At 46.1% G+C, this 22,583-nt stretch overlaps 1 protein-coding gene across 2 annotated transcripts in view; it reads left to right on the forward strand.

Moving 5' to 3' along the window:
* Nucleotides 1-22,583, forward strand: part of VOPP1 (VOPP1 WW domain binding protein) — a 98,855-nt gene that overhangs the window by 37,233 nt on the left and 39,039 nt on the right. For both annotated transcript variants that reach the window (XR_010842328.1, XM_059074574.2), the window contains exon 2: nucleotides 6,242-6,300. Coding sequence is in view for 1 of the 2 variants with exons in the window: in XM_059074574.2 (XP_058930557.1) it covers nucleotides 6,242-6,300 (59 nt within the window). In the remaining variant the exon portion in view is untranslated. The remainder of the gene's footprint in view (nucleotides 1-6,241; nucleotides 6,301-22,583) is intronic.

Here is a 22,583-nt window from a genome sequence, read left to right on the forward strand (position 1 = left end):
TGTTATGTATTTTCCTTCATGCCCTCATCAACTAGAGATACTAGGTCTTTTTCTTTTTTATTAAATAATTTGATATATAAATCCATACTATTATAATTTACATTTATTTGATTACTAATGAACTACATCTTTTGAAATAGGTTTATGGACCTTTTGTGTTTCTTTGAAGAATTCTCATTTCTATTACTTTTATTTTTTTCCTATTGGAATTTTTATCCTTTCTTATTGAATTATATAAGCTCTTTATTGTTTAACGGCATTAATCTTATTCTATTTGAATACTTTCCTCTATTTCCCTTTTAACTTTGGTGATCTAATTGAACTGGAGGAAATCTGCTCTCCTGCCATTCTTTTATGAAAAACCAAAGCAGATAAAGCAAAGAGACTTTATTTAGAGTAAGTTATGGGAGTTCACAGAATTTTCCCAGGGATATGCAGCCGGGACTACTTATGTCTTATAGTCTCCATGACCCTAAAATCTTCAGTAAATTATTAGTAGATAGTGCTACATCTCTGTTGGTTATTTGCTGGCCACATATGAATTCCTGATGTGGTTTCTTCTGTAAGACACTGGAAGATTTTTTATTTCTGTTTTCTTGAGTTTCTCTGCTTTTTTCCCTTTAATAAATGATGTTTATGAGCCGCCTCATACTCTTATGTCTAAAAACAACAACAACAAAACAAAACAAAAACAAACACAAAAAAACCAAGGTTCCTTGGAAATGTGTTCCTGAAAAAAATGAATGTCCAGAAGCCCAAGGATTAAGTAATAAACACTTAGGGAATTGATTAAAATTCCAGTACAGGAATTTAAAGCATGATCATTCCTATTTATTATTTGAAATTCAGAGACCTTGAGTTAATTAACTGTCACTCCCTCCATAAATTCTTGATCAGACTTCAAGGCCTCTCCATGCCTCTTGTCTCTGTCCGGGTCCTGAGCACAAAACCCGCCGGCGTTTGGGAGGCTCCCTCTTTCAGACCGCGGAGTGTGGAGCCCATGCGAACTGCGCTGAACTGAACGCAGCCGGATCTCAAGGCGCATCTGAGTTCAGCTTTTGACGAATGTGAAAGCAGCACCTTGTCCCAGCACAGCGCGGAGAGAATCGTCGGGCTGATTTCTTTTTCTTTTTTTCTTTTTTTTTTTTTGCGGTACGCGGGCCTCTCACTGTCGTGGCCTCTCCCGTTGCGGAGCACAGGCTCCGGACGCGCAGGCGCAGCGGCCACGGCTCACGGGCCCAGCCGCTCCGCGGCACGTGGGATCCTCCCGGACCGGGGCACGAACCCGCGTCCCCCGCATCGGCAGGCGGACTCTCAACCGCTGCGCCACCAGGGAAGCCCTGGGCTCATTTCTCGTGGGGCCCTCCCACCATTTCACCGCACATTGTAGGCTTATTGGCCCACGGACAGACTGGCTAAAGTTATTACCACAATAAGTCAAATGAGGATCCTTACTTTCCGGATGTGGGTGGGTTTAGTTCTGTTAGTGAAGCCCTCGTTTGCCAGTTTGCTGTTCATTGAAAGATCCCACCTAAACCGCCACTGAACAGAAAGAGCCGGGGGTAGGATTTAGATAAACTCCTCAGTGCTTTGAGTCCCTTCGACTTTGCTCTTGACTGCCACGTGTCCCAAAGCCACAGGCGGATTCACCCCTCTCAGAGTCGATCAGAATTGTGGTGCAGCTATCTGAACTTGGAATAGAAAAAGGATGTACTATTTTATTAAACAGTGGCATCCTGTTTCCTCCTATAGGCTGTAGAGACCGCTGTAGAATAATTTATGTCAATATGAGGATTGTTATTTGGGATTAGCAAGGATTTGTTCTTTGGGGCTTATTTAGATCCTGGTTAACTATGAATAGCTATATTTAGGAGGGCTTAACTATGTTTATAGATATCCTGGTCCTTCAATAACAAGACCACTGGGATCCTTTCCCGAGTACAGACGTCTTACAAGGCTTTCCGGTTTAAAGCTCAGATTCCCTCACACTACATGTTCTCTCACAATTGCACAGATTCCGCTCTGGTAATAGTTTATAAATTGTATGTTGCTACTCTTTACACTGTCTTCAGGAAACACATGGCTGTGCGCTATTAGTGCTTCCACTAGACACATCATGAGCTCTTTGAAGGCCTGCCGTTTGCCCGGAACCTGGTAGAGCATCCTGGCTGTTGTGGGCGCCCAGTCAGTGACAGACAGTAGCCGACCTGACCTCTCCTAACAAGTGTATGTTCTGTTTCAGTACATGGTCAGTTTTTGAGAAAATCACGGTAGTATCTTTGCAGAATGCATAGAGCTACTTTTAGGGGGGGTAGACATTAAAACCCTGAAATTGATTTTTTTTTCCCCTTATTTACGTTTCAAAGTCTTTTTGGAGAGGGGCTTATTGTTTTTAGGGAGATTTTGGAAAACTGCATACCACAGAGTTTTGCAAAATGTAAGGTATTACCTATTTAGAACCTTTGTTCTCAAGAGGTTCGGGAAGCATGGCTTCTGCTTAAATGATAGATGATCACGGGAAAAATGAGCCTTGGAAGTCATTTGTTCTAGAAAATTGAGAAAGCTGGCTTCAGGGTGCGCATTTTGGGATAGAGTTGCTAACTGGCTGTGGCATTTGGTGAGCTATGTACCCCGGTCTGGCCAGGCATTGAGATATATGCAGTCTCAGTGACTTCATTAAGCCGTCTTATACATTCAGCAGGGAGCAGAGTCTGTCCTGTTTTATTTATTTTTTATTTTTTTATAAGATCTTTATTGGAGTACAATTGCTTTATGATGGTGTGTTAGTTTCTGCTTTACAACAAAGTGAATCAGCTATACATATACATATATCCCCATATCTCTTCCCTCTTGCGTCTCCTTCCCACCCTACCTATCCCACCCCTCTAGGTGGACACAAAGCACCTATCTGTCCTGTTTTAACACTGGTGGCGCAGTGGTTGAGAATCTGCCTGCCGATGCAGGCGACACGGGTTCGTGCCCCGGTCCGGGAAGATCCCACGTGCCGCGGAGCAACTAAGCCCGTGAGCCATGGCTGCTGCGCCTGCGCGTCCGGAGCCTGTGCTCCGCAACAGGAGAGGCCGCAGCAGTGAGAGGCCCGCGCACCGCGATGGAGGGTGGCCCCCGCTCGCCACAACTAGAGAAAGCCCGCGCACAGCAACGAAGACCCAACCCCAAATAAATAAATAAATAAGCTTTAAAAAAAAAAGAAGTAAGGAAGCTGCGATCCAGACTAACGGGCGACATGGCTGGTGAGTGGCAGTCAGGATTGGAGCCCAGTTTTCTAGGCTTTAATCCATCCTTCCTGTATGCGGCGGATTCATCCGGGCCCCTGTGCTGTGGAACCTGGCTCAGTGCCTCTGTCTGCTTTTCCCCATTGCTGCCATCTGCCTGCCTATGGGGTTGCCTCTGAGAGCCCGGCATTGCTGGGCAGTATTCTGGAAAGCACCCCCTCACTCATCCTTTACAAACTCCCATTTTGACCACATCTGCAAAGTTCTAGCTGTCTGGCTCCGCCACGAAGCCTGGTGTTTATGCCGATTTGGAAATTGGAATCGGTAGGCTCACGGTGGCTCAGCTGGTGAACTTTCACTTGGCAGGAACTGGCTCTTCGTCCTGGGTGGTTTTTCTGCAGGAATCTCCCCCTCTGCACTTCCTACCTGTGGAACTTAATCTCCATTTTTAACACGAGGCCTCTCGGATGCTGTGCAAACCGACTTTGACCCCGGTGTGCAGTTAACCAGCGTTTACTGGAGGAGAGGCTCAGCAATGGAAAGGGTCAGAGCGCCCCAGTCCTCATTCAGCGTTTTTCAGTTGGTTACTGAAATGTGACTTGTGTTCTTCCTATTATCCAGCTCTAAAATGATATAATAATGTGTTAACTTTTGTGAGGTACCCTATATACGTGTTGCTACAGTATCGATATTCCTTACAGGAAAGCTGTCGTAAAGGTCCAGCGTCCAAAAGTAGTGAAGACTTTGCCTGGATATTAGCAAATTTCAAGAACTTAACTTCTAGGCAGCTCAGTTTAAAAGGGATTTTTTTCTCTTCTGTCTCAGGAAATATGGCTGCAACATTTTCTTAAGAGAGTCTTTAATAAAGGAACAAACGGGGTTAATAGTTTAAACATTGGTCTTGGGCTTCCCTGGTGGCGCAGTGGTTGAGAGTCCGTCTGCCGATGCAGGGGACGCGGGTTCGTGCCCCGGTCCGGGAGGATCCCACGTGCTGCGGAGCGGCTGGGCCTGTGAGCCGTGGCCGCTGAGCCTGCGCGTCCGGAGCCTGTGCTCCACAGAGGGAGAGGCCACAGCAGTGAGAGGACCGAGTACCGCAAAAAAAAAAAAAAAAAAAAAAAAGGTCTTATTTGAGTGGCTTAGTGAAAAATGTTGAAAAGTTATCAGCAAAGAACTGAGCAAGACTAACCAACAAGCACCAGTGGAGTTACTGGGGACCCCAGCAAACGCTGGGAAGAGATTGTGGGAGGTCTGAGCGAGAGAGGGTGGAACTAGTGACCTTGGCATCTGCTGGGCTTTCTCTAGTTGGGGCGAGCGGGGGCTACTCTTTGTTGTGGTGCATGGGCTTCTCATCGCGGTGGCTTCTCTTGTTGCGGAGCATGGGCTGTAGATGTGCAGGCTTCAGTAGTTGTGGCACGCAGCCTCAGTAGTTGTAGCGCACGGGCTTAGTTGCTCCGCGGCATGTGGGATCTTCTCGGACCAGGGCTCGAACCCGTGTCCCCTGCATTGGCAGGCGGATTCTTAACCACTGCGCCACCAGGGAAGTCCAACACATAACGTTTGAACTCACCTCTCCCTTGGCATTCTGCAATAGTTTTGGGGTCTGTTTCTGAACTTCTATATCTGTCAGGCAGACGGGCATCACCATACACCCGTGGGGGTAGCGGCTGGACAAGACAGTTCATCCCTGCCTTGCGCAAAGACAGCTTTGTTTTCACCATGTCTTTTCCTGCTGGTAGGGACCCATGAACATGGATCATGGAGGTAAGAAGTTGTGTATTTTTAAAGTGATGGCCTGAGTGGTAATTTTAGAAGAGCTTTGCTCAGCTGGGTCAGAGCGTTTCTGCTTGGAGCACTCACTTGCAGTTGATGCCACTGGCTTCCTCTTACTTGTCAGGTGTTTGAGATACTGAAGCCTCCAGGGTGGCATCGCACCTGCTCTGCGCTGCCTTCCCCTCCAGAAAGTTCAGCATCACTTCCTTGGAAAGCACAGGGAAGTCCCTCCTTGTCCCCCTCTTCCGTCTTTCTCCTCCCTGGGAATGAGCCAAGGGCAGGGCCCCCGCGGATGCGTCAGGTCATTTCTGCCTCTGTACTGAAGCTCAGTATAAAAGTAAAAAAGTCTGGCAGACATAGGTGCCCACCGGGGAATCGACGACTTGAATATGGCTTTTGGAAGACAGTGGACCCTTGAACAACGTAGGTTGGAACCGCATGGATCCACTTATACCTGAATTGTTTTCCGTGGTAAATATGACAGCACTACACGATCTGTGGGGACGGAGGGCTGACCAAAGTTCTACGCGAATTTTCAACTGTGTGGACGGTGGGTGCCGCAAACCTCTGCGTTGTTCGAGGGTCAGCTGTCTTCTGAAATATAAAGGTCTAGAAATATTAAGGCTCTGGGAAGTGTCTTTCAAAACCAAAAATTGGGAGAAATCTTTGTAATAATTTACTTCTATCATTCTTTAGATATTTGGAGTATCATACCATGTGAATTTTTAAGAATGGATTGTTTTTAATCTGCATTTTTAATGAATTATTCATCCCCATTTATTTATTTATTTATTTATTTGTCTGGGCTGGGTCTTAGCTGTGGCACACGGCATCTTCGTTGCAGCCTGCTGGGTCTTTAGTTGAGGCATGCGAACTCTTACTTGCAGCATGTGGGATCTAGTTCCCTGACCAGGGATCGAACCCGGGCCCCGTGCATTGGGAGCACAGAATCTTAGCCACTGCACCACCAGGGAAGTCCCCCCACCCCCTTGTATTTAGAGCTCTGAAAAGCTAGAAAAATTATAGGGAAATAGATGTTTTCCTCTCTTTTAAAAATTTTGAAGAAATAACAAGTCATGTTGGGAGTGGATCTCCCTCTAGTTCACCGTCCCGCCAACCCCTGCTTCTCACACTTTAGGCTGCATTCACTCGTCCTTCCTGGTTTCTTTTCATGGGATCTTCTCAACAATATGCAGACTGCTTTTCACTGACAAAGCTTTTCTTCTTTCTATTTCCAGTGCACAGAGGCCAAAAAGCATTGCTGGTATTTTGAAGGACTCTATCCAACCTATTATATGTAAGTCTTTGCACTTATCTGTTGGTTTGATTCTGCGTTCCCATCTTTCTCTGGGAATTATTTCTTTCATAGGTCACAGGACTGGTTATGGGATGGGGCATGCCCGGCCTTACGAGGCCTCCACCCCCGGTTTCACCTGCCTCCACCCCGCAATGAGCAGGCGACCTCCCTAGCGATGCCCTCCCTGCCCAGACCAGCTGCTCTGAGGACAGCATGGAATTCTGGGTGCTGTGTTCTGTGAGGCATGTTAGCTTGTACATGATTGGCCACAAAGGACAAAATGTCTGAACAAGGCCAGAGTTATGCTGGTTTATACAAATCTTCCTAGGCAAAGGGAGCAAAGGTAGTGGGAAAGAATTTTGAACTTGAGCAAGACAGGACAAAGTACTTAGCTCAGCTGCTGTGACTGTGAGAGAGAGAGAGAGAGAGAGAGGACGGTGATCACAGGGTCACCCAGCCTGGCCCCTCCCCAGGCAGGTGCAGTCAGCCTTGTATGGCTCTTGGCTCAGGGTGGGTAATGCCTCTTCCTGTGCCCTCAGCACCTGCCAATATTACTCTTACTAAAGCACTGCCATATTTTCTCCCTATTGTTTTTCTGTATTTTTAATATCTGCTGCGGTAGCCACTAGCTTTGCTGAGCCACCTGCCTAGGTGGCCAGGTTAACTCTCTAGATTATTAATTATTATTTTTGATAGTGTTTTGAAGTTCCGTAAGTTTTGGGTGGAATGAGCCAAATTAATTGTTCCCAAAAACTCTTGCATTGAATTTTGTGAAACATGAGAAATTTCAGTAATGCATATAATCGTGTTATAGCAGAAGCACTCTCTTTTCTAGTATCTAGGGAGATTGGACAGAGAATACTACACATAGTAGCAAAGAAGATTAGTTCTTAATTGGCCAAGATGTATGTTTTTTTTTTACCTGGCATTCTTGGGGAGTTTTCAATCTCAGAGAGACCAGTGTAGTTGGGGAGGGTTGCTGGGCTGTGAACGGGGACCAAGCACAGGGAAATGGGCAGTTTTCCAGCCTTGGTTTCGTATCAACAGGCAGGAGTCCTTACTGCCCTACATGGTTGGGGTCCTGGCAGAAATGCTCTGCAACTGCAAAAAGACAAAAGCCACCTGGAAGGTAAAGCAGCAGCAAAAGGGCTTCGGTTCTAATTGTCAGGTTCAAGAAAAATGGTTGTGGGATAAGAGGGAGATGAAAAGTTTGCTTCTTAGTACAGTGGGTTTTCCTTGGGAAGCTTTAGTTCTTGATGCAGCTCCTTACGCAGGTGTGGGTCACCCGCGTCTTCCTTTGTGCTTTCTCCAGCTGTTTTGTAGATCAGCTGATGAACCAGTTCCTGGTTTTTCAGAGGTTGGTAGTCAGAGGTCCTTGCTGTTCTTGTACTTACTTGCTCGTTTGTTCCTTTATACATTTATTTATTCACTACATATTTGGAAAGTGTTTTTTGCATTGACAGAAAATATAGAGAAAAGCCCTGTTTTGTCCCTCAGACCTGCTGGCTTGGATTCCTTTCACCTCTCTTCTCTGCTGGTAGTGAGGGGAAGGGTCCTAAAAATTAAAAAGTAAAGTCACTCTGCTTTTAGAGTACTGAAGCTCAGTATAAAAGTAACAACAGGTGACATTCATTGAGCACTTAGTATAGGCTAGGCACTGTTTTACATCCCTTACATGAATTTATGTCACTTAATGCCCTAGCTACTCTGATTTTTCTTTTCCCCTCCTCTCTCTTTCCATTGCCTTCACCTGAGTCCAGACCTCTGTCAATGCTCATCTGAAGCACTGTATAAACTTCCCCCACCCAGTGTTACTGAGCAGCTATAATTGGCATATAACATTGTATAGGTTTAAGGTATATAATGTGATGATTTGATACACTTATATATTACAAAATGATTACCACCATAGCGTTAGCTAACACCTACATCACATCACATAATTACATTTTTTTGGTGATGAGAACATTTAAGATGTACTCTTTTAGCAACTTTAAAGTATATAATAAAGTATTATTAACTATAATCACCATGCTGTGCAGTAGAGCCCCAGAACTACTTATTTATCTTATAACTGGAAGTTTGTACTACTTAACACATCTCCTCGTTCCAAGCCCCCTGCCCCAGTCCCTGGTAACCACCTTTCTACCCTCTTTTACTTTTTCTTTTTTAAAAATAAATAATCTGAAATCACAACTGGCACTGTAGAAATACAAAGGATTGTAAGATATTAAAGAAACAACTCTATGCCAATAAAATGGACACCCTGGAAGAAATGGACAAATTCTTAGAAAGGTATAACCTTCCAAGACTGAACTAGGAAGAAATAGAAAATATGAACAGACCAATCACAAGTAATGAAATTGAAACTGTGATTAAAAATCTTCCAACAAACAAAAGTCCAGGACCAGATGGCTTCACAGGTGAATTCTATCAAACATTTAGAGAAGAGCTAACACTCATCCTTCTCAAACTCTTCCAAAAAATTTCAGAAGAAGGAACACTCCCAAACTCGTTCTATGAGGCCACTGTCTCCCTGATACCAAAACCAGACAAAGATACTACTAAGAAAGAAAATTACAGACCAATATCACTGATGAATATAGATACAAAAATCCTCAATAAAATACTAGCAAACAAAATCCAACAACATATTAAAAGGATCATACACCATGATCAAATGGGATTTATCCCAGGGATGCAAGGATTCTTCAATATATGCAAATCAATCAATGTGATACACCATATTAACAGACTGAAGAAGAAAAACCACATGATCATCTCCATAGATGCAGAAAAAGCTTTTGACAAAATTCAACACCCATGTATGATAAAAACTCTACAGAAAGTGGGCATAGAGGGAATGTACCTCAGCATGATAAAGGCCATATATGACAAACCCACAGCAAACATCATTCTCAATGGTGAAAAACTGAAAGCATTTCCTCTAAGATCAGGAACAAGACAAAGATGTCCACTCTTGCCACTGTTATTCAGCATAGTTTTGGAAGTTTTTGATAGTCACAGCAATCAGAGAAGAAAAAGAAATAAAAGGAATCCAAATTGGAAAAAAAGAAGTAAAACTGTCACTGTTTGCAGATGAGATGATACTATACATAGAGAATCCTAACGATGCCGCCAGAAAACTACTAGAGCTAATCAATGAATTGGTAAAGTTGCAGGATACAAAATTAATGCACAGAAATCTCTTGCATTCCTAAACACTAATGATGAAAAATCTAAAAGAGAAATTAAGGAAACACTTCCCTTTACCATTGGAAAAAAAAAGAATAAAATACCTAGGAATAAACCTACCTAGGAAGACAAAAGACCTGTATGCAGAAAACTATAAGACAGTGTTGAAAGAAATTAAAGATGATACCAACAGATGGAGAGATATTCCATGTTCTTGGATTGGAAGAATCAATATGGTGAAAATGACTATACTACCCAAAGCAATCTACAGATTCAGTGCAATCCCTATCAAATTACCAATGGCATGTTTTTACAGAACTAGAACAAAAAGAATCTTAAAATTTGTATGGAGACACAAAAGACCCCAAATAGGCAAAACAGTCTTGAGGGAAAAAAACGGAGTTGGAGGAATCAGACTCCCTGATTTCAGACTATACTACAAAGCTACAGCAATCAAGATAATATGGTACTGGCACAAAAACAGAAATATAGATCAATGGAACAGAATAGAAAGCCCAGAGAGAAACCCACGTACCTGTGATCAACTAATCTATGACAAAGAGGCAAGGATATACAATGGAGAAAAAACAGTCTCTTCCGTAAGTGGTGCTGGGAAAACTGGACAGCTACATGTAAAAGAATGAAATTAGAACACTCCCCAACACCATACACAAAAATAAACTCAAAATGGATTAGAGACCTAAATGTAAGACTGGACAGTATAAAACTGTTAGAGGAAAACATAGGAAGAACACTCTTTGACATAAATCACAGCAGGATCTTTTTTGATCCACCTCCTAGAGTAATGGAAATAAAAAGAAAAATAAACAAATGGGACCTAATGAAACTTCAAAGCTTTTCCAAAGCAAAGGAAACTACAAACAAGATGAAAAGACAACCCTCAGAATGGGAAGAAATATTTGCAAACAAATCAACGGACAAAGGATTAATCTCCAAAATATATAAACAGCTCATGAAGCTCAATATTAAAAAAACAAACAACCCAATCCAAAAATGGGCAGAAAACCTAAATAGGCATTTCTCCAAAGAGGACATACAGATGTCCAAGAAGCACATGAAAAGCTGCTCAACATTACTAATTGTTAGAGAAATGCAAATCAAAACTACAATGAGGTATCACCTCACACCAGTTAGAATGGGCATCATCAGAAAATCTACAAACAACAAATGCTAGAGAGGGTATGGAGAAAAGGGAGCCCTCCTACACTGTTGCTGGTAATGTAAATTGGTGCAGCCACTGTGGAGAACAGTATACAGGTTCCTTAAAAAACTAAAAATAGAATTACCATATGACACAGCAATCCCACTACTGGGCATATACCCAGAGAAAACCATAATTCAAAAAGACACACGCACCCCAATGTTCATTGCTGCGCTATTTACAATAGCCAGGATATGGAAGCAACCTAAATGCCCATCAGCAGATGAATGGATAAAGAAGATGTGGTACATATATGCAGTGGAATATTACTCAGCCATAAAAGAGGAACGAAATTGGGTCATTTGTAGAGACGTGGATGAATCTAGAGACTGTCATATAGAGTGAAGTAAGTCAGAAAGAGAAAAACAAATATCGTATATTATGCATATATGTGGAACCTAGAAAAATGGTACAGATGAACTGGTTTACAGGGCAGAAATTGAGACACAGATGTAGAGAACAAACGTCTGGACACCAAGTGGGGAAAGCCACTGCGGGTGGGGGTGGGCGTGTGATGAATTGGGAGATTGGGATTGACATGTATACACTGATGTGTATAAAATGGATGACTAATAAGAACCTGCTGTATAAAAAAATAAATAAAATTCAAAAAAAAATTTGCTTTGAGGAAATATATAGTGCATATATTTGGGGCTAATTCTCCTTGTAAGGAGACATTTAATGCAATCTTTAAATGTACTAATGTATTTCACTCTATGGGGTTCTGTCTGCTTAGCATTTGCCCTTTTTTTTTTTTTTTTTTTTTTTTTGCGATACGCGGGCCTCTCACTGTTGTGGCCTCTCCCGTTGCGAAGCACAGGCTCCGGATGCGCAGGCTCAGCGGCCATGGCTCATGGGCCCAGCCGCTCCGCGGCATGTGGGATCTTCCCGGACCAGGGCACGAACCCGTGTCCCCCGCATCGGCAGGCGGATTCTCAACCACTGCGCCACCAGGGAAGCCCAGCATTTGCCCATTTTTAAAAATAAAAACATTTTGCATTATTCAAACCAGAAAATAAACAATAGTTCAAAAACAAACAAGGCAAACAAACAAAAATAAGGATCATACACCATGATAAGTAGGATTTATCCCAGGGATGCAAAGATGTTTTAATATCCACAAATCAAGCAGTGTGATACATCACATTAACATTGAAGAATAAAAACCATATGATCATCTCAGTAGATGCAGAAAAAGCTTTTGTAAAATTCAACATCCATTTATGATAAAAATTCACCAGAAATTGGGCATAGGGGGAACCTTCCTCAGCATAATAAAGGTCATATATGACATACCCACAGGTAACGTCATTCTCAATGGTGAAAAGCTGAAAGCATTTCCTCTATGATTGGGAACAAAACAAGGATGCTCACTCTTGCCATTTTTATTCAACATAGTTTTGGAAGTCCTAACCACAGCAGTCAGAGAAGGAAAAGAAATAGAAGGAATCCAAATTGGAAAAGAAGAGGTAAAACTGTCACTGTTTGTGTAGAAAATCCTAAGGATGCTACCAGAAAACTACTAGAGCTTATCAATGAATTCAGTAAAGTTACAGGATACAAAATTAATATACAGAAATTTGTATACACTATTTGCATTTCTACACACTAACAAAGAACTATCAGAAAGAGAAATTAGGGAAACAACCCCTCTCACCATCACATCAAAAAGAATAAAATACCTAGGAATAAACCTACCTAAGGAGGCAAAAGACCTGAACTCCAAAAACAAGACATTAATGAAAGAAATTGAAGACCACACAAACAGATGGAAAGATATACCATGTTCTTGGATTGGAAGAATCAATATTGTCACAATGACTATACTACCCAAGGCAATTTACAGATTCAGTGCAATCCCTATCAGATTACCAATTTTCACAGAACTAGAACAAAACATTTTAAAATTTGTATGGAAACACAAAAGACCCCGAAGAGCCAAAGCAATCTTGAGAAAGAAGAATGGAGCTGGAAGAATCAGGTTCCCTAACTTCAGACTATACTACAAAGCTACAGTCATCAAAACAGTATGGTACTGGCTCAAAAAACAGACATATAGATCAATGGAACAGGATAGAAAGCCCAGAAATAAAACCGCATATCTATGGTCAATTAATTTACAACAAAGGAGGCAAAAATATACAATAGAGAAAAAACAGTCTCGGTGCTGGGAAAACTGAACAGCTTCATATAAAAGAATGAAATTAGAACATTCTCTCACACCACACACAAAAATAAACTCAAAATGGATTAAAGACGTAAATATAAGACCAGATACTATAAAACTAGAGGGAAACATAGGCAGAACAGTCTTTGACATAAATTGCAGCAAAATCTTTTTCAATCCACCTCCTAGAATAATGGATATAAAACCAAAAATAAACAACTGGGACTTAATTAAACATTGTTTAAAATTAATTTATTTATTTGGCTGCTTTGGGTCTTTGTTGCTGTATGTGGGCTTTCTCTAGTTGCAGCAAACAGGGGCTACTCCTCGTTGCAGTGCATAGGCTTCTCATTGCAGTGGCTTCTCTTGTTGTGGAGCATGGGCTCTAGAGCGCAGGCTCAGTAGTTGTGGCACACAGACTTAGTTGCCCTGCAGCATGTGGGATCTTCCCAGAACAGGGATCAAACCCATGTCCCTTGAATTGGCATGCAGATTCTTAACCACTGCACCACCAGGGAAGTCCCTAAACTTAAAAGTTTTTGCACAACAAAGGAAACCATCAAAATGAAAAGACAACCTATGGAATGGGAGAAAATACTTGCAAACGATGCAACCAATAAGAGATTAATCTCCAAAATATACAAACAGCTGATACCACTCAATATAAAAAAAACAAAGAATCCAATCAGAAAACAACCAGAAGATCTAAATAGACATATCTCCCAAGAAGACACAAGATAGCCAGTAGGCACATAGAAAGATGCTCAACATCACTAATTATTAGAGAAATGCAAATCAAAGCTACAATGAGGTATCACCTCACACCAGTCAGAATGGCCATCATCACAAAGTCTACAAACAATAAATGCTGGAGAGGGTGTGGAGAAAAGGGAACCCTCTTGCACTGTTGGTGGAAATGTAAACTGTTACAGCCACTATGGAGAACAGTATGGAGGTTCTTTAAAAACTAAAAATAAAACTACCACATTATCCTGCAATCCTACTCCTGGCCATATACCCAGAAAAGATGAAAACTCAAATTTAAAAGATACATGCACCCCAATGTTCGTTACAGCATTACTTACAATAGCTAAGACATGGAATCAACCTAAATGTCCATCAGCGGAGGAATGGATAAAGGAGATGTGGTATATATACACCACATATATAATGGAATATTACTCAGCCATAAAAAAGAATGAAATTTATGCCATTTGCGGCAACATGGATGGACCTAGATATTATCATACTACTAAGTGAAGTAAGCCAGACAGAGAAAGACAACTATCATATGCTATCACTTATATGTGGAATATTTTTAAAAGATACAAATGAACTTATATACAAAACAGAAATAGACCCACAGACTTAGAAAACAAAGTTATGGGTACCAAAGGGGGAAGGTAGCGGGAGAGATAAATCAGGAGTTTGGGACTATCATACACACACTGCTATATATAAACTGGATAAACAACAGGGACCTACTTTATTTTATTTTATTTTTTCGGTACGCGGGCCTCTCACTGTTGTGGCCTCTCCCGTTGCGGAGCACAGGCTCTGGACGCGCAGGCGCAGCGGCCACGGCTCACGGGCCCAGCCGCTCCGCGGCACGTGGGATCCTCCCGGACCGGGGCGCGAACCCGCGTCCCCCGCATCGGCAGGAGGACTCTCAACCACTGTGCCACCAGGGAAGCCCCGTGGGGACCTACTTCATAGCACAGGCAACTCTACTCAATATTTTCCAATAACCTATAAGGGAAAAGAATCTGAAAAACAATATATATATATTTATATATGTGTGTGTGTGTGTATACAGAGACACATATATGCATGACAATTACTTTGCTGTACACCTGAAACACAACATTGTAAATCAACTATACTTCAATTTAAAAAAAAACACAGGTGAGATTTACATAACAGAATTAACCATTTTGAAGTGAGCAGCGCAGTGGCATATAGGATAGTCATAGTGTTGTGAAGTCACTACCTTTGTCCAGTTCCAGACGTTTCCATCACCGCTCCACCATTTCCTAGCCCCTGGCCCTTCCTCAGTTAGCTTCCTCGTGAACTGTGAACAGGAGTGTTGACCTTCTGGATTGCGGTCCAGGGCCTGTGCACGGTCAGCAGTGAAGTCACGGGCAGATGCACACACACCCACGCGTGGCCCGCATCTGTGCTGTGCGTGCACACAAGGTTGGCTCTTACACAAACCGACCTTGCCACTTGCCTCCACCGTTGAGGCGCGCTGGTGTCCTGACACACCCGTGGGCTCAGTGCGGTGCTGGAAGAAGAGCTGCTTTTTACCGTCCGCTCCCTGCTCTCCAACAGGCTGGGGCGGTGGAGCACTTGTACCCAAGGGGAGTGAGGAGCAGTGATTTATATGCATCCTACTCTGTCCCAGCTTTCGTTGCTCAAGGATCCATTTGCCGCAGGCCAGGTACCAGCCGCAGACCGACCGCCGGCTCGGCTAGAAGCACTTGCGCCGGTGTGTCGTTCCCGGAAGCCAGCCCCGTCGTGGTTTCTGTGGACGTGGCGCAGACGGTGGTGCGGGGAGAGGAGACTCGTTTTACAGCCCGAGCTTTTGCCCTTGCTGGGGGCCCGGGCATCAAGGTCCAGCACTGTGGTCTGCGTGGCACGCCAGACCTGCCTCCGGACACATGTCCGGTGCCACGCGCTTACTGCTTGAGGAGCTGCGTGCTACACCTCCTTCGTTCAACCCCCCGACGCCTGTTGAGTGTCTGCCGCATGCCGGCTGTTGGGGTCCGGTGGTGCAGGTCCGGGTTGGTGCTGTGCCCCAGGGAGCTGGGACACAATAATGTATGACTGACCAGTTAATATTTTGAAGCACCTTTAACATTAAATTGAAAAATCATGAGTTATGACAGATCTCATTTAACAAATATATTCCTGGGATATTCTACCTTCCATGTCTTCTGGGCAAAGTGCTTTGTGTAAGATTCTCCTAGATAGATAATTCCTTAAAGATATGGTGACTCAAGATGGTATTTTTATTCTGTGTGAGGGTTTCCCCCTGTGGAAAACACGTTACAAACAGCACCTCTGTTTTGTGCTTATAACGTACCATGGAGCACAGTGAGGAGAGAACATGCAGGTCACACACTTGTTTTACAGATTTTACTCTTGCTTTAGAAATCGAATTTCATTTGACTCACCAAAAGTCCCAGAAGTACACACTCTTTCTGCTTCCTTTGTCTGTCTTCATGTTCCTGAATTTCATTCTAGTATTGTAGGCATCAAGTTACTAGAAGCTAATTTTTTTTTTTAAGATAATTAGGTTTCCACAGTAGCTACCCGGATGTGTAAAATGACTCTCCCCTGATTGGTTTGTTGATCCAAACTATATCTCTGTCTGCCCTCTCCATTCATCAAGGTTTTTGATTTCTTTAATTTGTTCATTTATGGAATATGTAGATGTACAAGCAAAATGTATTCTCATTTTTGAAAAAAAAGTCCCTTTGGAATCTGAACAAAGAAGCAACACATATTTCAACCCTCTTTACTATGATTTTTTTCTTTCCATCTGTCCTTCACTACCTTTCTTTCCTATCTACAGGCTGAGCTTTCAAAAGCTTTTTAATTAAAATATACCTTTTCTTTTTTTTTTTTTTGGTTGTGTTGGGTCTTCGTTGCTATGCAAGGGCTTTCTCTAGTTGCGGCGAGCGGGGGTTACTCTCCCTTTCAGTGTGAGGGCTTCTCATTGCAGTGGCTTCTCTTGTTGCAGAGCACGGGCTCTAGGCGCGCAGGCTTCCGTAGTTGCAGCATGGGGGCTCAGTAGTGTGGCTCTCAGGCTCAGTAGTTGTGGCTCACGGGCTGTAGAGTGCAGGCTTCAGTAGTTGTGGCTCATGGGCTCAGTAGTTGTGGCTCATGGGTTCCAGAGTGCAGGCTTCAGTAGTTGTGGCTTGCGGGCTCAGTAGTTGTGGCTCGTGGGCTCTAGAGCACAGGCTCAGTAGTTGTGGCACACAGGCTTAGTTGTTCCGCAGCATGTGGGATCTTCCCAGACCAGGGCTTGAACCCGTGTGCCCTGCATTGGCAGGCAGACTCTCAAGCACTGCGCCACCAGGGAAGCCCTAAAAACGTACCTTTTTTGTGCTTTGGTTCTGGGCTTAATAGATATGTCCTCTTAGCAACGGTGTGATTTGAAAATAGCCGGGAGGTCACGTGGCCTCACCAGTCCCGTCCCTTTGCTTTCATTCTCGACTTGAGTTGTTCTAGGGCCGAGGACTTGCTCATTCAGCCCCTCTGCCTGCTGCAGGGGCGGGCGAGGTGAGCAGGTGGGGACGGGCCTGCTGAGGAGCCCTTGCCGCTGGCCGCGCAAGGCTGCACCCGTCTGCGGGGCCCGGCTTCCTTCCTGCTTGTTCAGAGTCCGGAGGGCACCGCAGACCAAGGTGGCAGTTGTCAGGGAAGAGTCCCAGTGCAGCGTCACATCCTGGAGCACTTCGATGCCCTGGTGGCCGGCGGGAGCGCCTGTCCTGCTCGGAGGTGCACCGCGGGCTCCGCTCCTGCGTGTGCAGGAGGGCAGGCGTGGGGCACGGGGCTGGCTCTGGTTCAGCTGTTCTCGCCAGCAGGTCCCTTGGCCTCTACACCTTGGTTCTCGGGGTCGCGTGGCCGTGGCCATGGTCACTCCCACGTTCAGTTTCTGGGAGGGTAGATCCTGCCCTGCGCGTCCCTAGCGTCTATAATCATCGCTGGCATTTGCAGTTTCCCGGTGGCTTGGAGAGGGTCAGTGGGTCCGTGTCCACAGGTGGGGCCCCTGACTTTAGATGTGGGCACTGCTGCCCCAGAGACAGGCAGGAGGGCTGGGCGAACCTGTCTCACCGTGCGGTACGCTCCCGGTGACCCTGGGAGGGCCCTTCCGCTTGTCTCCAGTGTCCAGAGGGGCCCTGGGGGACCACCACGGCCACAGTCGACCCCCTTGTGGGCAGAGGCGGCCTCTCAGATCAGGAGCAGCGTCTCTCTGTCGACGAGAAAGGTCACGCTTCCTGCTGAGACCCGGAGCCCCGAGGCTCGCCTGCCCACCGCCGCCGTCCGCGGAAGGACGCGCGTGTCCAGGGGCAGAGCCAGGGGGAGGGCGGAGGGTGCCGCGTCTGCGTCGGCCGCTTGGACTCGTGGGGGTCTCCAAGTACGGGGCCCAGGGACCTCAGGGCCTTCTCCGAAGTTCACGGTGGCGGAAGGACCTCACCGCCCTGGCGCACCCGCCGGATCTCACCAGGAGCCACGCATGCTTCCGCGTCTCCCGCAGACCAAGACAGAGCAGGGCGTGTCCCTGAGTTTTCGCAGAGTGTAGCTGAGGCGGAGCCCTCCACTGCGGCCAGGAAGTTGATCACAATACAAAGACTAAGTAAGCATGATAACAGCTGACGTTCACCGAGCGCTTACCGCGTGCGGTGGACTTTTCTGAGCACGCTGCCTGTCTACTCTTCCGAGAGCTTTTTTTTTTTTTTTTTTGCGTTACGCGGGCCTCTCACTGCTGTGGCCCCTCCCCTTGCGGAGCACAGGCTCTGGACGCGCAGGCGCAGCGGCCACGGCTCACGGGCCCAGCCGCTCCGCGGCACGTGGGATCCTCCCGGACCGGGGCACGAACCCGTGTCCCCTGCATCGGCAGGCGGACTCTCAACCACTGCGCCACCAGGGAAGCCCTCCGAGAGCTTTTGAGGGTGGCCCCTCGCCCCTCCTCTCCCTTCTTTTCCCTCCGTTGCAGCCGAGGGACCTGTGTCCTGCTCGTCCTTTGGTACCACGCTCCATCCTCGGACATGCTGTTGCTGAGATAAAACACGCATTGTTTCCTCCCTAGACGGGGGGTTCGCTGAGGGCACGAGTTCTGTCTTCTGTGCTGACACACCGGGAGGCACATGGAAAGCACTCGGTTCTCATGTAGTAACTCACACGTGGTGGCCTCGAGCAGGGTTGGGGGAGGGAAGAGTGACTCAACTGTCATTCTTCAGGGATGGAAATTGTTTTAGGGACCGCATGTCAAGAGACCTCTAGTCCTGCTCTGCCATTAGGTTGGTCTGTGATCTTGATCAAATCTCCTAGCCTTTCTGGGCCCCCGCTTCGTGGGCTGTATAATCTCCGAGCTCTTACAGTGCTGAATTCTGTGACACCCTCTGGCTGGCCGTGCAGAATAATTGAGAGCATAGAGAACAAACAGTGAACGACCGAGCAGGCTTATGCTTATGCGTTGTAGCAGAGACAAGGGTACTGATATGAGGTGGATTTTAGCGCATTAAGGGTCCCGCCTGCTCGCCAAGTACAAAGCGATCACCTAACATTTCCTTTCTGAGCAGTGAGTCATCTTTCTTCCGCAGGGCTCAGTATTGACATAACAGTGGGGAGGAGATGTTAGTCACACAGCCAGATGGTGGAGTGGATCTGGGAGCCTGTGACCACTCCCTGCTCCAGACTGTGAGCTTCCTGAGATGTCTTCTTAGGTGCGGTAGTCAGGTACATGGATGCTTACTTACACCATGACTCTTTTCATTGGATTTTAAACAAGCCAGAGAACGCTGGTGATTTAGATGGGCATGTTTCCTGTTCTTTCTGAACAGAATTGGATCTGGTAATTCCTTCCAGAAGATTGAGGGTAGGTTAGAAATGGGTTGGGTCTTCTTAACTAGACACCAGTGATTTCAAAACAAGAGGAACCAGTGGCGCTCTGTAGAGCTGCCCAGGGGGAAAGGACCCAAAGGGGGTCCTTGATTTACCTATATGCTCTTGGAAGACTAAGGAAACCTTAAGACCCTCCCTACCTAGTTCCACAAACGAAGTGATTGACAGCAGGAGATGCTAAGCATCGTCCTGGGCCCACAGTGTCTCCAGGGGTCTTATTGTGTGACCGGGCCACACCTCTGGCCGCCACGTGGATGGAACAGAGCTGCAGGGCATTCGGGTCCTGGGTACCGTGTTTGCACACTTACTCTAGTTTCTGGTTCAGCTCTAAGTACCGCCGAAGGAGAGAATGTGGGGACACTTGTCTTAATCATCTCCACTGAGACTTGAGGGGATCCCCAGCTGCCCAGCTCAAAGGAGAGAGCAAAAGGGAACAGATGGGCGGAAAGGACTTTGGTCAGATATAGAAAAGAAAGAACGCGTGAAGCGGTTAGAGAGGACACACATCAGGGGCGGGCACGGATGACCCTGGTGTGTGTACTTGGCTGGGTGCCTGTTAGATTCGCACCACCGCTGCTGGGGAGGGAGTGAGCGTGTGTGTACCTGCCTTGGGAGTAGAGACACAGAGGCAGGCCTCAGGCCCATCTCCTGCAGCTCTAGGAAGGGCCGTTCCTTCTAGCACTGCTCTTCTCTGGCTATCGACTTCGACCAGGCCATTCTCAGGCCCTATGCCCAAGTTTCCCATTGGAGTGTTGAAGCTTCTTTCAAAGCTCTCCCATTACCCTGGTTTATCTTGTCTTTCTGGGTTCCTTTCTCTGCTGTGAATAATTAATGGTGTGAACAGGTGAAGTGTTTGCAGGTGTCAGATCAAGATCCCAGATCCGGGCTCTGCAGAGCCCGCACCCAGCTAGGAGGTCGGTGCCAAGGTCAGTTCAGGGGCCCCTGTGACACAAGGTCTCCCCCCAAACAGTAGCAGGCTGTGTTGTGACCCGGGCCCGGTGCCCTGCGCCCTCTGTGCCCAGCTCCCCAGCAGCTTGGGGGGCCTGAGGTGTGTCCAGGGTGGGGCGGGGCGGGGGGGCTTCCGCTGGTGAAGCAGCTGAGCGCAGCCTTGGGTAGCAGCCTGGAGAGGAGGAGGTGTCTGGTCTGGGGACAGACACTCTAAAGCATTTCTCTTCTCCCTCACTCCTTGTTGTTGGGCTTCTCATTGAAGACTGCTGGTGTAAGTTGGGGGCATTTTCGTGTCCTCAGAACGGGGAGAAAGGTTTCACCGTAATCCCCCTTTCGGATCGCTAGACTCCTGTTGTGGTCTGAATATTTGTGTGTGTCCCCCCCCCCCAAATTCACATGTGGAGTCCTAACCCCCACAGGTGGTAGGATTAAGAAGTAAAGCCTTTGGGAGGAGCTGAAGTCCTGAGGGTGGAGCCTTTGTAAACGGATGAGTGCTCTTGTAAAAGAACCTCCAGGGAGCTCCTTGCCCCATCCACCATGTGAGGACGCAGGCTGTGAACCAGAAGGGGGGGGGGGGGCTCACCAAAACACGACCCTGAGCTCGATCTTGGACCTCGGGGCCCCCGGAACTGTGAGAAGTCAATGTATGTTGTTTGTAAGCCACCCGGTCGGTGGCATTTTGTTATAGCGGCTGGAACAGACTAAGACAGCCTCTAAAGTGTCATGTTTCTCTCCATATTCCGTAACTGGATTTTTTTCCCCCTTAACTGTAGATTATAAAACCTCTTCTAAATCAGTATACAAAGCAACCTCATTGTTTTTCTTAAGGGCAGAGTGTTCCCAGGGGAGGTGCCATCGCTCATTTACACATTCCATTATAATCATTGCACATTCAGGTCGTGCCACTTTTGTTTCGTTTTTTGCTCCTGAAGGTCTGCGGTTCCTTATCTGTTATTCCAAAATCGGAGACAGTGCTCATAAACACATTTTTAAATAATTGGTGGCAGGAATGGATTTGGGCAACACGAGGCTTTTAGAATTCTTTGTAGAATTCCATTTAGTGGGATGTGCTGAAATATAAACTGAAGCATATTAAAAATGTCAAGAGTTTACTTGAGGAGACATCAGTTCAAATTGGGCAGGGGTGAGCATTCCACCGCCAGGATCCAGGGGGCGAGGTGTTTGTCGAGAATCAAACAAGGAAGTGATTTGATTGGCTACAGTTTCAGAGATTGCCTCGTCTGGGAAAGTCCTGGTGGCTGCTGGTCATTGGTTTCCTTCCCAACTTGAGGCACTCACAGGGGTCCACTCTGCCTTAGGTTTCAGTTTGCTTCCAAAGGCAACACAGCTGTCAGGGCCCCCTCAGGCTAACGGGCTCCTTGGTTGAGAACTGTAACAGATGTTTCGTGTATGTCAGTGCAGATTTCTGCTGGTAACGTTATGTAGCACGTGGTCACGTATCTTATAGTTCATGAATCCAGACAGTTCTCAGTCTCCACATATCCGGTCCCCGGAGTTTGGAGAAAGGATTCTGATATGCCCCCGTACTCAATAAACATCTTCCTGCACGTACTAGGACTTACTTTGTTGTGAGATGGATTTGCAGAAGTAGAATTGCTGAAGCAAAGGTTACGCTTGTTTCATATTTTAATAAATGCTGTTAGTTTCCCAAACGTTGTCACGATATAATCGGCCACCAGGGTGTGAGAGCAGCCGCTTTCGACCGTCCTCAGCACCACTGGGTGTAACACCGTGATCAGAGGACGCTTTGTCCTCTGGGTTCTTGTCAGTTATGTGTTGTCTCATCCTAGGAAGTCTCGTTCTGCTGCGACATCACTTCTGCTGAAGGCAAACACATATGATGTGCCGGGGACCGGGGTAGGCACCTGGGCTATATACATAGAGGAATGAGATAGGATTGCTGTTAAGCTCATGGTCTGGTGGCAGATCTGTAGATGCCTTTAACGGTGAACAAACATTGTACGTGGTCAGAGCTGGAGACCCAGCAAAGGGAGGATCCTGGCGTGGTGGGGAGGACATGGGGGTGGTGCTGAGAAAGACCTCACAGAGCTGATCTTTGAGGGCTGAGGAGCAGTTTTAGAGGCTCTAGCGAGAGTGTAT

Source organism: Kogia breviceps, chromosome 9 (genome assembly GCF_026419965.1).
Source record: "Kogia breviceps isolate mKogBre1 chromosome 9, mKogBre1 haplotype 1, whole genome shotgun sequence".
NCBI lineage: Eukaryota > Metazoa > Chordata > Mammalia > Artiodactyla > Physeteridae > Kogia > Kogia breviceps.